At 35.4% G+C, this 17,957-nt stretch overlaps 1 protein-coding gene across 8 annotated transcripts in view; it reads left to right on the forward strand.

Moving 5' to 3' along the window:
* YAP1 (Yes1 associated transcriptional regulator) overlaps positions 1 to 17,957 on the forward strand; it is a 160,983-nt gene that overhangs the window by 133,146 nt on the left and 9,880 nt on the right. For 4 of the 8 annotated variants that reach the window (XM_044668499.1, XM_044668500.1, XM_044668503.1 and 1 more), the window contains 2 exons: positions 1,727 to 1,774; positions 15,504 to 15,634. In XM_044668499.1, coding sequence (XP_044524434.1) covers positions 1,727 to 1,774; positions 15,504 to 15,634 — 179 coding nt within the window. The remainder of the gene's footprint in view (positions 1 to 1,726; positions 1,775 to 15,503; positions 15,635 to 17,957) is intronic. The other 4 variants (XM_044668501.1, XM_044668502.1, XM_044668505.1 and 1 more) reach the window with 1 other exon arrangement.

Below are 17,957 nucleotides of genomic sequence, written 5' to 3' on the forward strand. Positions count from 1 at the left end.
TCAATTAAATGATGCTATAATATTAATAAAAGGTAATTCCAACAAGGTTATAATTGTGTTTTCATGATGGAGAAAATAGTTTGCTACCATATAATCCTATCCTTTTTCATTGATTGCTTTTCATTTTGTAATTCCTGGGTCCTGGATAGCATAGTTCATTTTTTAAAATATTTATTAAAAACCTATTATGTGGGGGCAGCTGGGTAGCTCAGTGGAGTGAGAGTCAGGCCTAGAGACAGGAGGTCCTAGGTTTAAATCCGGCCTCAGCCACTTCCCAGCTGTGTGACCCTGGGCAAGTCACTTGACCCCCATTGCCCACCCTTACCAATCTTCCACCTATGAGACAATACACCGAAGTACAAGGGTTTTTAAAAAAAAACAAAAAAAAAAAACCTATTATGTGGCAGCAACTAGGTGACTCAGTGGATTGAGAGCCAGGCCTGGAGATAGGAGCTCCTGGATTCAAATGTGACCTCAAACACTTGCTGGCTGTCTGACTCTGAGCAAGTCACTTAACCCCTATTACCTGGCCCTTACCACTCTTCTTCTTTGGAACCCAATACACAGTATTGATTCTAAGATGGAAGGTAAGGGCTAAAAAAAAAATTTTTAAGCCTATTATATGAAATATACCATTTGAACCATTTTATAAGTCTTAGTTCCTTGAAAAGCAAAGCCTTTAAAAGTAAACCAAGTAGGGAGAAAATATCAGTTATTGAATATGTTCCTTTGAAAATACTATTAATGCTTTCCTTTCTAGACAATTTTTGCAAGATAAAAGTGGGCTGTCATTTACTGTCAATAATAGGTTAGCCTGTGTCTTATGTGAGAAAATATTGCTGTTATAAATTCCTTCCTTCAAGAACATCTTTCTTAACCTTGTTCTTTCCACTATTACTCAGGGTGTTGGATCCTGAAAAAAGTAATTTAATTTCCTTAAAGGTAACAACAACCTTATTTTCTTCATTATCACCTTCCATATTAAATTCTTATAGGGGGAGTGGGGAAAGAGGGGACAAAAAGAGGGAAGATAGTTACTCTTTCCTCTTATACTAATAGTCTACTTGTTGGAGTTGTTTTTTAATTTATGTGATGAAGTTTCAAACCTTTCCATGAATAAGAACACTAATTAAAATATCAATGATGCTTTCTATTCTCCTTCAGCAACTATTTAAAACTATTTAAAAACCAGACTCAGCCATAGGAAATTAGGCAGGATGGTGTTATGTATAGGACACTGTACTTGGAATAAATAAGACCTTAGTTCAGATTCTGATACAGACACTTAATTAGTTATGTGACCTTGGACAAGTCACTTAATTGTTATGTGCCTCAGCTTTCTCATCTATAAAATGAGGCAGTTGGACTTAAAGGCCTTCATGGTCCATTCTAACCCTAAATCTATGATCTTATGATCATTGCTAACCTTAGAAGGGAAAGTCCATAAAAATGATTACCAAGTGGCAGTTTAATTCTTGTACCTAAAAACAAAGGCAAGTTGTTGGTTTTTTTTTCCCTGTCCTTTCCTCAGATGCTATAAAAACTTCTTAGTTTTGATAATGTGGTGGCTCCATTGGCTTTTACCTCCCTCAACCTGTCTCCTCTTGGGCTATCATGGGAATTCTGTGCTATGGAGATGTGACCGGATGGTGTTTGTTAAGTCAGCCTGCACAGCCAAACCACGTGGCTTCAAGTAATTTTTATCCATCTTATTTTTTACTCTTAGGCATTGCGGAATGTCAATCCCAGCACAGCAAATTCTCCAAAACGTCAGGTAGGCTCTTAACTGATGTTTTAGCATAAGAAAAAATAAGGTATTAAATTAAAATAGCCAAGAGAGAAAGTTTCTGCTCAATGTAGCCATCCTCAGGGAAAATTAGCAGTGTTAACACACACATGAGCCACTATTCTGCTGAAATGCTTAATGGATCTGTTAGCAGAGTGTCATGTTCTTTATAGTGAAAAAAATCTTCCATTCTGACTTTTAGGGAAGATCATTGTTCCAAATTTCTAACATTCTCTTTTTACTGCACTTCGTGCTACTTAGTCCCAGAGTATACTTACATAGTTTTTAAAGTCATAAATATTCTAAAATTCTTAATCACCTTTTAAAAAGTGTTTATTTAAAAGTGTCTGAAGACCAACCCCCCCACTTCTCCCATAAAACATAACACAGCCTGCTATCTTGGAAAAACTGTCCTGCTCGTTTTTTCTGTACTCCTATATTAGGGTTTTTTTGTTGTGGTTCTTTTAGGTTTTTTTCTCCAAAGCAAATGTGTTTTTAAATCACTTCCATAGCAATCCAACTATTTTCCTGCCTTCTGCCTTATCCCCAAATAACAGTTAGAAGGATAATTGCATATTATATAAATGTGAATTTTGTTCATGAGAAAGAAGAAGAATTTATAAAATGAGAACAGAAAATATCTATTTTGTCAGTATCTGGGGCCCTGAATTCACAAAGATCATTTGAATGAAACAGTGTTTAACTTAGAGGAAATTGTAGTGGCAGGAGGAATGATACTTCTCTCTAAGTATCTGAAATGACTGGCATAGAAAAAAAAAAGACTTAGACTGGTTCTGTTTGGCTCAAGAGCAGGAAAGAGGTTGAATAAATCCACAGTAAAAAGAAAATCATACTAAGAGAACTATCCCAAAGTGGGCCTCAGGGCTGCCTTGAAAGGAGCAAGTAGTGATACTCTGCACTCATAAGGAGGAATGTTTTCACTTGTAGCCTGGAGATCACTCATCTAAACCACTATAGAAAAGATTTCTTTTCAGGGCTAGATTGAAACAGATGACTTCTGAGGTATCTTCCAGTAATAAAAGTCAATGTGTAATTCGACGAACCTTCAAAACTATTTTATCACCACCTAAAAATAAAGTTACATGTCCCTGAAATGTATGTACTTTTATAGAAAGATGGCCTTAATCAGAATTTTGTATATTTCAAATAAATTATTTACAAATAAACTATTTTTGACCTTTCTACTATCTAAAAAATCATTTGGGGGTATTTCTCCCCAACAGATTTTGGGGAGGAAAAAATATGAGTTGTGAATTCCAAGCAGTATTCAGGTACAGTCCATTCCTGAGCATTGCTTAAGTGAGAGCAGCAAAGCTGAGAGAATGAATTTTTCCTAATTATTACATGTAGGAAATTTCATGACAAAAGCTGACTTGGATTTACTGGTCTTTTTATAAAGTATATATAAGTACTTTCAAAATATGATGTGTTCATCATAGTACCTTAGATATTTTAGCATGATTCTTCTAATCCTAGTGGTCTTCCAAAGAACCTCAATTTCAAATTCCTATATCTAGGATCCTGGCTCTAAGAGATGGGGGGAGGGGAGGGTCTTAGAGAATTTCTAACCCTAGATCTTCATTTTGCAGTCAGGGAAACTGAGTCCCAGGGCAGTTAAATAACTTGTCTGCGATCATACAGATTTAATTCTTGGAGGTGAAATTTGAGGGCAGATCCTTCAAATCAAGGGCCAGTGCTCTTTTCATTGTACCATGTTGCTGCCCTAACTTTATCATTTAATATTTTAATTCTTATTTTTTTTAAAGTACGATTTTTAAAAAAAAAATTCATAGTTTTAAGAGGCAACATTTGGTTTCTTGTGTAGAGAAATGATCTCAGAACCATGAAGAACTCTAAAACTGATTTCAGAACAGATTGATATCTGCGTTTTAAGAGTGTTCTCATGTTGAATTTCAAATGAAATCACAAGTCCAGCTATTATTAAAGGCAATGAAGTATAATGGATGGATGGCTTTAGATTGGGGAAGATCTGTGTTCAGCCCATACTTCCAATTCATACTAGCTATGTGATGTTAGACAAATCACCCTCTTAGAGCAAGAGATGTTGCAGTAGTGGAATTGTTAGATGGTGGTAACTGATTTTGATATGAGATGAGAATCTAGGTGGTATAGTGGATAGAGCTCCAGACTTGGAATGAAGAAGACCTGGGCTTGAATCCAATCTCAGACACTTATTCAGTAGCTGTATGATCATGGAAAAGTCACTTGACCCAGTTTGTCTCTCTTTCCTTTTCTGTCAAATGAGAGCTAGAGAAGGAAATGGCAAACCACTCCAGTACCTTTACCAAGAAAATCCCAAATGGGGTCACAAAGAGTTAGACATAACTGAAAACAGTTTAACAAAGGGAGAAGCAAAAGTCAAAACAGTGCCATTGATAGAAATAGAAATGTCAGTATGCTCAGGAAGAAATCCACCAAACATTTATCAATAACTATATGATCAAAAAAAAATGAATTCAGTTTTGAACATGTCAAGACTGAAGTACAGAGGGAAATGCTGGTCTGGATCCCAGAAGAGAAAGCAGTCAGGATTAAGTGTATTGCAAAGGTGTCCATGGTAGTTGAGGTGGTAGATACCATGCAATCAAGAGAGGTTGTTCGAGGAAAGGCTTGGGAGATATAGCCACAGTAGATAGTTGGGAAGAGAATGAAAAACCAGAAGGAACCCCTAAATAAAAGGAGAATCAGGAGATAGATGTTTCAATGAATAGTTCAAACTTGTGTCCAAAACCAAACTCCTCATTCTCCCAAAATCGGCTTGTCTTCCCAATCTCCCTATTTCTATAGATGCGGTTGATATCCTTCCAGGGATCCAGGCTTGACACCTAAGACCTTTTTTAGTCTCCACTCTTTTACTAGTCCATATAAAGTACAAACTTACTTAGACTATGAATTCTTCATTTGGGATCTGTTGCGCTTGTTTTTTGTTTTGTTTTTTAATATTTAGGCAACTATGTTTCAATAAAATCAATTTCCTTTGTAATTCTATGTATTTTATTTTATTTTATTTTATTTTAAAACGTTGCCCTGAGGAGAGAGGTTCATAGACTTCCGAGCTGTCAAACAAGTCCATGACACAAAAAATGTTTATGAACTTAGACTTTTGTTACAGCTTTCTAGCTGTCCTTCATGTTTATCCACCCATCACAGTAGGGTTTTTTTGTTGTGGTTGTTTTTTAAACCCTTACCTTCCATCTTAGAATCAATACAAAGTATCAGTTTCAAGGCAGAACCTCTTCTGCCTTGAAAGGGCTAGACAATTGGAGTTAAATGACTTGCCTAGGGTCACACAGCCAGGAAGTGTGAGGTCAGATTTTAATCCAGGACCTCCTTTCTCCAGGCCAAATTAATGTTCTTAATTTACAAGTCTCATGGTAAAAGTTGTCTATATAAAATGCTTTAGTAGTTACCTGTTGCTGACTTGCAGAATGAAATTCCAAGTCCTCAACCTAACATTTAAGGTTCATCATAATTTGGTTATTAACCTGCCTCCCTCCAACCAACAAAAGAAGCTACTTCCAATTTTGTCCTGTGCTTTCCCACCTCCCCATTCCTTGAATACATGTCCTCCACATACCTGCTTGGCTAAAATCCTTCTCTTCCTTCAGGGCCTGGTTGTGAATGACTTCCTTGACTGCCCTAGGCCTTAGATAAGGGGGAAATTTGACAGTGTCCCTGCTCTCAAGATATTTTCAAATGAGGGCAATGGAGACAATGAACATGCAAATAAATAATTAGGACATAAGGTGGACCAACTGAAAGAATGAGTCAGATGGAAAAGCACCTGAAGGCTGGGAAGGGAGAATTCACTTTCACTTGAAAGAGGAGAGTCAGAGGGCTTTCCTGAGGGGGTCTGTGCCTTGAAGGAAGACGGGTTTCAACCCCAGGAAAGAGACAAGTGAGAGAACTTCTGGTAGGCATGGGTGGTAACATGCCCAAATGAGACCAGCCTAGTTTAACTGGAACAAAAGCTGGAAAGATTAGTCGGAACTAGATTGTAGAGAATCTTGATTGTCCAGCTAAAGGGTTTCTGTTTTATTTGGTAGGCATCTGGGCACCATTGCAGGTTTTTGAGAAGGCATTGGTATGAGGGAAATGATCACTAAAAAGATTATGTAGGTAGAGAATTACTTTAATAAAATTAAAGTTACATTTGACTTCTAAATTTTTCCTTCTTACCTTAATATCTTCTGCTATAGCAAGCATGATGGAGTTGAGGCAGAGATTACTTGAATCTCTTTTTTGAAGTCCTATACCTCTTAAAAGTCTTTGATCTTTGAATTATTGGCCCATATTTACTAAAGCTCAATGACATACTCAGAATTAAAAAAATAGTTCGAGTGTTAATCATTCCTAGATGTTGCAGCATTTTTCCCCCATCCTTTGACAATTCCTGGGCCTTTTAGTAATTTGCAATGCTTATTTCAGAGTTTTTTAATCCAGGTATCTTTGGGCCAGAGGAGGAAAGAAGGATCAAGTGGCTGTCACACCCCAAGTTTAAATTGTAGGCTAGATGAACTAACTGCCACCTTAAAGGGGACATAGAAATAAAGAGACTGTTCAAGCTGAAGGGGAGAAGTTAAATGTAAGGGACAGTAAGTGACAAGAAACTAACCCTCCTGGAAAGCATACTAGATTAGAGACAAAGTTTTGATTTCTATGTGTATCACCTGTGTGACTTAGGGCAGGTCGCTCAATTTCTCTGGGTTTTAGTTTCTTTATAAAACGAAGCAGTTGGATTAGATGACCTCTCAAATACCTTCCTATGATCCTATGAACCATTGTCTATTCTGGCAAGTACCAAATGTATTCTGTTTAGAGAAGGTTCTTTTGGCAGCAGTATTTGCTATTTCAAAGAAAAAAAATAGTTTCAGGAGAGAGACAGAAATTATGCCAGCAAAACAGTTTTTTTGGATTTGTAAAATATTGGAAAGGGAAAATACATGAGTAAGTTTGATATGAGAATCAAATAAAAGTACTGAGTTGGTTTTCACAAGATACACATAAAAAGAAATTTCATTATGTTACTTCAAATTTTCTTTGTATATTATTTTTGAAGAGGGAGTCATGAAACAAAAGGCCATTGTATAATTCTGAAAAAGTTGAAAACTGCTGATTTAAAGATTTATCCTTCTGTGTCCCTCCTTGACTTGTCTGAATGGTCAGACTGTTTTCATTTAGATGAGTCAAATGCAAACTTAAAGAACAGATCCAGTCATAGACTCCAAGATATTAAGGATATGCATATGTAGTCAAAATTCATTTCCAGAATATACTACAAGATAGCTTATCCAAGGCTCTTTCTAGTTAGAAAATGGGTTCCTAATACTAGAATTCACAAGTATATTCTTGATTAACTTTTCTCTACTTCAAAAATTAAACTCGTCCCTGTCGTTTTTCTGGAAATGCCTCTTATATTCTGAAATTTTTTTAAAATCAGAAATTTTATTATAATTTCATGGATTTAGATAAATATGTGATGTTTCTGGTGTGGGGGGTTGGTTTGTTTTATTTTTAATGTATCTGGCTAGCTTAAATATCTGAACTTACTAAATTTCTTGATCTTTTAAATGGGGATAAAACCATCTACCTTACTAGTTTGTTGTAAAAACAAAGCTTTGTAAATATAAAAGAGCTACACAAATTTAAGAAGTTGTTTGTTTGGGGGAAGATGTGTTGAATCTGCCTTTTTGTAAGTTAATTTTTAAGATTAACAATAACAAAAGGCAGTTCGTGTTTAGTTTTTACCAAATGCTTAATTAAGCACCTTTCTCTACCTCTACTCCCTTTTCTTGTCTATTTTTAAATGTACTTTGTTTCACTGGATCAGAAATCCAAATTCCTCAGTTTGATATTCAAGGTTATCTATCAGTTGTTCTTACCACCTGGCATCATCTTTAACTTCCTTTCCCAAATTTAGCCTTTTATTCCAGTGTAGCAGATGTCCTTGCCATCTCCCATATCCTCTGTCTCTGTGCCTTCAGCCTTGCTGCTTCCCCCACACAGAATGCCTTTCCTCCTCCTCCTCTCTGTACAAATCCTTCATTTCCATCATGAGCCAGCTAAAGACTAATCTCTAAGAAGTCTCCTTGCAATCTTCAAATCTGCCTAGGTAGTTTCAGCTACTTTAGTGTATGTAGTTGCAGGTGGTAAAAGGAGTTCTGAGACCTAATACTGAAACCCTAGCGTAAGTGAAGAGGAAGGGTGAACTAAAGGTAAACCAAATGTGAAATAGGAGGATTTAATTTGTCTTCAGAGCAAAGTAACTGCTTCAACTTTCATGGGAACTGCTGCTATAAATATTCTGTGGCTTGTGAAATTGCATGGCTGGAGTCCTTATTGGGAGTAATAAATCTAAGTTAAATTCAGTCATTTATTGGTTTAATATGCGATGAAAACCTTAATATTAGTGTCAGGACAGATTTTGTGCTACACCATTAGCCTCTATGTTGAAGTTCAAATGTCTATGGTTAGAAGTTAAACAGCAAAATGATACTACTGTTTGAAGCAATATGAAAACATTTGCACTATTGGTATAAAAACTTGTTTTTTGAATTTGCAACTAGCAAAAGAATTTCACCTTTTTTTCCTCTTGACTGTATTTTATGTTAGCAATGGCTAGGAAAGTTGTGGCAGGACCCATTTGACATCCACCCCACCCCACCCCATGCCCACCCCCATCCTGAGATTGTCTAATCATTTCTTTGCATTCTATTGCTTAAGTGAAAAGTAGTTCTTTGGATATTTTTCAAAGGATCAAAGATTTTTGAAATTTCATTTTTTGTGATCAAGTGATATGTGCATAGGAGAATTTTGTGTCCTAGGGAAAGTCATATTTTCCGATTCTATACTGCCAGTTCATTGACCTCAGTATTTAGGCTTTTGTACCTTTTCTAATATATATATCAGATTTCCCTGTAAGAAGCCCTGTTATGGTTGTTTGTCTTAGCAGACTTCATCCATGATGCCTTGCAGTTTCTGTAGAGATCTCCTTCTTTTGCATTCCTTTAAGTTTTAAAAAGTGGTCACTTTAATATATATATATATATGTACATATATATATATATATATATACACATATATAATGTACTTTATCTTAACTTGAGCAAATGCCAATTCAATTTAGTTATTACAATTGTAAAAGAAGAAATTAAAGAGAAAATTACAAAAGACAAAAATTCCAGCTTTGTGTCAGAAAAAAGGTTGATTATGTTGGAAACTCCAGACCATAATTTTTTTAAAGAAAATTTTTAAATTTTTTCTTTTATTTTTCCCCAATTAATGTAAAAAGTTTTCTACATTTTTTCTTTTTAAAAAAAATTTACTTATTTTTAAATATTTTTCCATGTTACACAATTCATTTTCTCTCCCACCCCTCTTTCCTCCCCACTTCCAGAGCTGACAATCAATTCCACTGGGTTATACGTGTTATCACTTGATACCTCTTTCCATATTATTCATTTTTGTAATAGAGTAATATTTTAAAAACCAGAACCTCAGATCACATACCCATATAAACAAGTGATGTCATATGTTTTTCTTCTGCATTTCTACTCCCACAGTTCTTTCTCTCAATGTGGATAGCATTATTTCTCATAAATCTCTCAGAATTGTCTTGGATCATTGTATTTAGTAGCAAAATCAATTACATTTCATCGTGCCACATTGTTTCCTTTTCTGTGTACAATGTTCTCCTGGTTCTGCTCATTTCGCTCTGCATCATTTTGTGGAGGTCTTTCCAACATAATTCTGTTTGGGAATGTAGTTGTCACAATTAATCCTTAGATAATTAACAAACAAACTCACACTTATATCTTTGATTCACAGAGTGGTCAAAAGTGGATTTGAAATGGTAGATTTAGCTGATATCAAAAATGTTCATTTCCAAACCAAATAGCAGAGTATTTGGACAACTTTAGAATCAGATCAAATGTTATATAACCATTAGTTAAACCTCTGATGCAGAAACAGGCCATTCTTGCGCTATTAAAAGAAGTAGCATTGTCTATTTTTAAAATTGTCAAGGCAAACTTAATCAGACAAACTATTTATAAAACACGTATTTTTAGAGCTACTAAGTGCCTCTAAATTTGGGGTTTGGATTCACCAAACAAAACTTCCTTGAACAAGTCATTTGCAAAAAGCATCTTCCACCAGCCATGTTCCAAAAATAGATACATACTTTTCTATATCTCACTGTTATGGAAATACCTGCTGCATTCAGAACCATTTAGTGACTCAAATCTTTATTCCTTGTCTTTTGAAATTTCTAATGTCCTATTCATGTAAGTGCATTAAGTTTTACTGTGTTGAAAATTTGAGAAGAAAAATATTTTACCTAAGTATATGTTTGAATAACAAATAATTGAAAGTGAAGCATAGGAAGAAATTTGGATATAAATGGAACAACCTAACTTCTTTCCCCTTCCCTCATTATCCTTAATATAGTACAATAGTTGTTGGGGTTTTTTTTTAACTTTTTAACCTATCTCTTTTTAAATTATCCCTTCCAAAACACTTTTATTTAAATAACCTTAAGATGGCAAGTCTTGTTTAGAAAAAAAGGGGGAGATATGACCTCAAAACAATTTTTTAAATAAAGCATGCCATGTTATGATTTAACTATCAATATTGAATGTATATTAATTCCACCAAATAGAAACAAAGACTGGAAGAGTTTGGATGAAATAAAGAGTAATAGATTAAGAAAGCAAAGAGGTCACCTGATCTTTTCCCCAGTCCAGGCAAGGCTAGTTAGATCTTGAGTTTGCATTGTAAGTAAGCTCATAATTCTTTGCATTCCTGACTGAGGATTATAAGTGAGAATACAACCAAAAAGTGAATAACAGTGGTTTAAACTAACAATTTTAAAGTTAGGCACTGGAAAAGAGGCTTATAGACAGCTGCTTTGTGGGCCTTTTACCAAGAAAAGGAAAAAAAAAAAGATGACATTCACATGTGAGAAGGATACTCTGTTAAATTTAATTAGGCTTCAGTATAATTTGATTGATATTAATAAAATTTATATCAACCCCCCTCCTTTTTTTTTCTTCAAGCATGTTAGATTTCAGAAGCAAGACTAGACTCTTGTGATCCATAGTACTTTTAAAAAACATATTTTGTATGTGGTTTTTAATTGTTCAAATCTGTAATAACTAGTTAAGTCTTGGGATATAACCAGATAACCTACAAAAACTGAATCACATTGAAATTGCAACTTTCTCTAAGGAGCTAGTGACTTTTTTTATCCCATACATAATGCCCCAAATTAGAGTACTGAGCTAAAAATATTACTGTTTTTAAGCTTCTGTTTTCCCAAAGGTAGTTAGAATAGTTTGACATACTTTCAAAAATAGGGGAACGAGCAAGTAATAGGAACTTAAGCCAAAACTTAATCATGCCTCTGTTTTTGAATCTCAGAGGCCAAATAGTTCTTTCCATGTTTGCCTTTTCATACATAAAGTGAATATTTTTAGCTTCTTTTCTTGTGCAATGATACAAAAATGAGGAGGCTTTTCCCATTTTACTCATAAATCTTGAGTAATCTGAGAAATATTTGAAGTAGTAAATCTCTTTGCCTACAAGTTAAACTGATGGTGCTAGCTAGGTCTTGAGAGCACTCAAGAACTTAGAGTCTAAGGCTCAGATTGAACTCAGGCCTCAAGATCTCTATCCCAGGGCCCTTTCCATTGTGTTGCCTAGCTGGCTCATACAGGTATAATTATTACCCCAATTTTATAGATAAGAAAACAAAGAGATTAAATGATTTGCTATGGTCACATAGGAGTATTGGAGGCAGTACATGAACCCTCCAGACTTGAGTCCAGATCCAACATGTTATTCACTATGCCATGGTGCCTCAGTATATTTCTTAAGGCTAAAACTAGCAGCCATATATTGCCAAACTTTCTATTAAAAATGATGTATTGATGCTCATAATAGACCACAATACCTATAATGGGTGTGTAAAAATAATATTTTATCCATTATCAAGGTGCATAATCTCTTGGGACTTTTCTTGTTATAAAACTCTACTGTTCCTTGATTATGATTCACTCAGCTTTATTGCCCTAGCTAAATCTTCCTGAAGGAGATTGCATTTGGGATATCACAGAAAAAAAAAAAAAAGATTTCTTTATCCCATTCTGACCACTCTCTTGATAGATTACTTTGAGCTAATCATTTAACTTTTTGAAAATTACTAGTATTATTATTAAAATTTTCATTAATAAAAATCCACTTTCCTTTCCTCCCTCTTTTACTCCTAATTGATAAAGAAAAACAAAATCCCTTTTACAAATATAGTAGAGTGGAGCAAAATAGCCACATTGGCCTCATCTAAGAAAATATGCCTTCTCCTGCCCTTTAAATCCTTCTCTTCCTCTCTGTTGACAAGTGGGTAGCATCACAAGTCTTCTGAAATTATGATTGTTTTTGACACTCATCAGAGTTCCTAAGGGTTTCAGAGTTGTTATTTGTCTTACAATATTATTGTATTAATATTCTCCTAGTTCTGCTTACTTTACTCTGTATCAGCTCATATAAAACTTCCCAGGTTTCTCTAAATCTAACCCCTTCATTTCTTGCAACACAAGAGTATTCTATCATATATTTACCTAAATTTATTCAGCCATTCTCCTGTCAATGGACATTCTCTCAGTTTCTAATTCTTTTGTCACACACACACACACACACACACACACACACACACACACACACACACTACCAAAAAACTAAATATTTTGTACATCCTTAGTTAAGCGTTTTGGATAGAGTTCTGGGCCTAGAGTCGGGAAGACTGGAGTTCAGATGTGGCCTGAGAAACTTAGCAGCCATATGACCCGTAGCAAGTCACTTCACCTCCACCTTCATCCCCCCCCACCAAGAGAAGAAAATAGCAAACCCTTTGCCCCAGAACCAGGGAGCAATTGACAGAGCCAGAGTGAAGCCGCCCTTCCCTGTACCCCAGTGTGGGAGCCCTCCCTGGGCTGCATCTGGGGTCTCTTCTTGCCTCTCCCTCCCCTGGGACACTCCATGACAGAGTCCGGTCTTTCTTTGTCTCCCTATGCTGACTTGTCCTGGAAAAATGACTTATGGGGATGTTTTCTGGGATCTTCCCACTAGACTCAGTTTGGTGTGTTTTCTAGATCCGTTGGAGAAATTGTAGGGCAGAGCAGGGGGCACTCACTGGACTTCCCACTCCTTTGCTCTCATAGTTGCCAAGTTGTAGAACATCTCAGGACCTCGCAGGGATAATGTTGCCCGCCTGCCCTACAGATAGACCTGGAAACCTCAGAATATTTCTTCCAAGCAAATCCCCAACCTTTCCAGAATTTTAGCACCTGAGGGGAGGACCTTGGAGATTAGATTATTCAACCTCATTCCTCTTTTTTTTTTTTTTTTTTTTTTTTTAAAACACTTACCTTCCATCTTACAATCAGTCCTATAGATTGGTCAGGGAGAATAATGGTAAGGGCCAGGCAATGTCACACAGCCAGGAAGTGTCTGAGGCCAGATTTGAATCTAGGACCTGATTGAACCACCCAGCTGGCACGTGTGCGTGACCCCCTGCCCCTTCCCACTCATTTCTCATTTTACAGAGAAGAATATGGGAATACAAAGTCCCCTTATAATTATGTAATCACTATATCATATCCATTTGTTTTTAACACATGATGTATTTTAAAGATAAATTTGGTAGTTTTTCATTAAACTTTTTAAGTCTATATTTCAGATATCCAAAGCTATGGGGGGATGCTTCAGCCTTTACTAACTGGAAATAGGTGACCATGCTAGCCAGTTAAAAGTAGCATCCTTTCAGATAAAATCCTTTTTTGAGTTGCTTGAATTAAAGGGGAATTTTTAGAAGGTCTTAACACTCAGCCCAGGGTAGTAAATGGTAATGAGTGGTTGATTTCTGCAGTCTCTAAACATGTATAAAATGAAACCATGTATTGCCTGCCTTAAACTTCTCAACTTGTGGAGACATTTAGGTGCCATGTTTTTTCTCTTTTGAAAACTGAAATATCTCCTTATCTGGTGGAAGACAAAAAATAATCCTGAATCTTAAGACGTCTAGAACCAGCAGGAACCTTAAAAAACCTAGTGTAACCTCCTTGTTTTATAGATGAGAAAATCAAAACCTAGAGAAGCTAAATCACTTGTCCCATTTGGGGGGATGGTAATCATACTGAGATTAGAACCCAGGTCTCCAGGGCCTTTTCTCCTATGTCATATTGCTCCAATGCCAAAAGAAGAATTTCATATCAAATTTAGGAAGGGTCTTTTGTTCAGTGCTCCCTGTTAAAAAGGGAAAACATGCTTTATGAATTTTACTTTCTTTTGCTGTAAGTAAATATGAACATTTACAAATTTTTAAGAACCAACAGATGACTGAGAAGTAAAATGAAGTTAATTTTTAAATCATTTCTTTTGTTGAAAAGGCAGCTAGACAGCTCAGTGGATAGTGCCAGGCCTAGAATCAGGAAGACTCATCTTCTTGAGTTCACATCTTGCTTAGACACTTTATTACCTGAGCAAGACATTTAACCCCTGTTTGCCTCAGTTTCCTCATCTGAAATGAAGATAATAATATGACCTACCAGAAGGGATGTTATCAGATTCAAAAGAGAAAATATTTATAAAATGTTTAGCAAAATATCTGGCACAATAGTGCAATATAAATGTTTGTTATTGTTGTTCTTGTTCTTGCTGCTTAAAGACTTAACTGACTTGCTAGTAGGGAATGGAGAGAGACCATATCTGTACTTTTATTGATATAACGGTGAATGTCTATACCACTTCTGCCACTCTAATCTTAAGAGAGTCGCCCAACGCTGAGAAATTAAATGACTTGCTGAGGATCAGACAGCTAATATGTGTACAGTGTGTGATTTGAACTCAAGACTTTCACTACACTGCACTGTCTCTTAGCCCATTTAAGTATTTTGCCTGCTTAGGTAACAAGGATGTTGTGTGCATGTGAGAGAAAGAGAATGAACCTACATGGGAAGATACTAGAAACAAGATAATAAGTCTCATAGATAAACTTTTATTTTATTAATTTCACTTTAGCAAATGTTAATGGATTCAATCAGCTAAGTGTGCCAAACAGAATAAGTTCTAGGGATACAAAAGCTGAAATAGTCCCTGCCCCCAAGAAAACTTCCATTCTACTATAATAAATATACAGAGGGGGCAGCTGGGTGGCTCAATGAATTGAGAGCCAGGCCTAGAGACAGGAAGTCATGGGTTCAACTCTAGCCCTTCCTAGCTGTATGACCGTGGGCAAGTCATTTAACCCCCCATTGTCTAATCCTTACCATTCTTCTGCCTTGATTCTAAGATGGAAGATAAGGGTTTTTTAAAAAATAAGCATACAGAAATTAAAAATAGAACGGTCCCTGTCCTTAAGATTACAATCTTAACAATTTATATCATTTAAGTTCGTATTCATTGACTTGATTTAGAGAAATTCGTTCTTTCTGACTTGGAGTGATCTTTTTTCTGTTTTTAATTATAAAGTATGCCTCAACTTTATATATACATTTGTCCTTCTACATCTGATTCTAAAGAGGAGATGAATGAGGGAAGGAATGGTTTTTGTTTTCTAATCTTTCTTACAAATGCTCTATTTGTTGATCAATGGACTGGTATCTTATTTTTGTTTCTATAGGAAATAGCTCTCCGAAGCCAATTACCAACAATGGAACAAGATGGTGGAACTCAGAATCCAGTATCCTCTCCTGGAATGAATCAGGAATTGAGAACCATGACTACAAATAGTTCTGATCCCTTTCTCAACAGGTTTGTAGGAGTAGCCACTGGCAAAAATAAGGAAAAGATCATGGTTTTAAGATCATTTTGCTCAGTACTTTAATAGTCTATTTTGAACATCTGTGTGTGCCAAAAGCCACAGCTGTAAATGAATCTCTCCTTAAATGGCAAGTCCACTAAAAGTTGAGGATTAAAAGCTGTCTCCTGTGAGAGGAAGTAAACTGTTCAGACTTGTAGAATGGATTCTTATTCAGAGTCAGAACATGTTTGCCTGTGCCTAATCTGTTGACTAACAGTTATTTAAAATTACAGAATCATGAAAGGACATGTGAATTCCTTTCTAGGTGATCAAGTGAGCTGCATCCAAAACATAGGTTGGGCTGTATCTTGAGATTTATTTACAGGTATTTTTATAGAGATTTTCAGTTCTCGTTGCATTAGCTCTAGATATGATTGTATCCTCTAAAGATTGTAGTTCAAGGAGAGAAAATGTAGGAATCTGCTTTTTTCAGAATGCATTAAGACTAAAGGCAGGACTTGGAAATCCTTTAGCTTAAGGACATTTTTGTTTTTTTGCTTAGTTACAAATCTTGTGTTTCTGACAGATTACATAAGTGCTGTTAAGTAGTACTCTTCTGGAATTAGACTACATGCTGAAACAAGTCATGTTCTTTGCCTAGAAGGGCATTTTAAATCAAGGTTTAACTAAATTGATTCACCCTTCCAGGTTTAAAAACATCTGTGTAGTTTCAGATAGCTATTTAGTCTTAAGGAAATATTTCTGGCACTTGATCATTTAATCTTATCTTGATGGTCTTGGTTTTTCTTAAATAGATTTAAAGAGCCAAAGTTGGTTTTGTTTTGTCTTAATGTTTAGAGACTTGTTTTGCTTTCTTAAGGATAATATGCAACTTAATCAGCTTTTAACTTGGAACTGAATAATTTATTTCATCTGAAAAAAAACAACATAAATTATCTGAAATTATTCAAATTTTCAGTGTAACAGCATTATTTATCTTTTTTTATTAATGAATTTGATCGAATTGTCAATTTCCTGTGCCATTTATCACAGATGTAAAATATATGTGTCTTTGTAAAGGATACTTTTCTCTAGGCTTAATGGTTTTATTTTTATATCCTCCCCCTCAAATTTAAACAAGAGCAAGTCAGCCCCCCTTCCAATTTAAATTCCTGCTTAGTACCAAAAAATATATATTCTTGCCAGCTATTTTAGTGTATTGACCACAAGAAAATACTCCTGATTTTAATCTCAGGTTTATTGGGATGCAACAGTTTTACTCATGTAGAAGGTGATAATTATATACATGAAAAAACTTCATTTCCATTACAAGGAAAATGGCAAGTGCTCAGGGTGATTTTATGGACTTATCAATTCTTGTGAAAAATACCTTTTAATATTCTACTTGGTGTAAGAAAGTTAAGTCCTAGATGGAATCTAGTCAGTTAATTATCAAAGCAGAGCAACTACTTGATTACTATAAAAAGGAGTTTATTCCTAGAACCAAATCAACTGATTATGTGCATCCACCAAAATTCGTTTCTTTTTTCCTCCATATTGTTAAAGATAGGAGGAAATTCATTATTATGAATTGTATAATGTATACATCTAATCCTTTATTTAAATTAATATCTCTAACATCAAATGAGGACATTATAAGGACCTTATCTTCAGGATATCCTCAACTTAATAATTTACATCCCAGAAGTTTTAAAAGTATGGATTTGAATTACTATAGCTGGAAAGATCCCCTAAAGAGAAACATTATAGAAAAAGCAGAGAATTGAAATGTGGAGAGATGTGAATTTAAATACCAGTTCTAATACTAATTGTATAACCTTAATCGCTCCAAAATAATTTCTTCATCTGTGAATGGCTTATCATTTTGAGAAAAGCATTTTATATACCTTAAAGAACTATGTGGGTGGCAGCTGGGTGGCTCAGTGGATTGAGAGCCAGATCTAGAGATGGGAGGTCCTTGGTTCAAATCTGACCTCAGACACTTCCCAGCTGTGTGACCCTGGGCAAGTCACTTGACCCTCATTGTCATGCCCTTACCACTCTTCTACATAGTATTAACTCCAAGACGGAAGGTAAGGGCCTAAAATCAATCAATCAATTAATTAATTAATTAGTGAGTTGGTGGGTAGATGAGCAAATAAATAAATAAATGAGAGAGCTGTGTGAATATACTTTTTTATTGTCTGCTTGACTTCCCCTTTTTTAAAAACATAGGAGAAAACAGAAGCCCAGAAGTTCAGTGACTACATTTGTGAGAGTTATTTCCAATGAAGAACTTATTTCCAGTGGTGTTAGAGATAGCATATAGTATCC

The sequence above is a fragment of the Gracilinanus agilis genome, chromosome 3 (assembly GCF_016433145.1).
Source record: "Gracilinanus agilis isolate LMUSP501 chromosome 3, AgileGrace, whole genome shotgun sequence".
NCBI lineage: Eukaryota > Metazoa > Chordata > Mammalia > Didelphimorphia > Didelphidae > Gracilinanus > Gracilinanus agilis.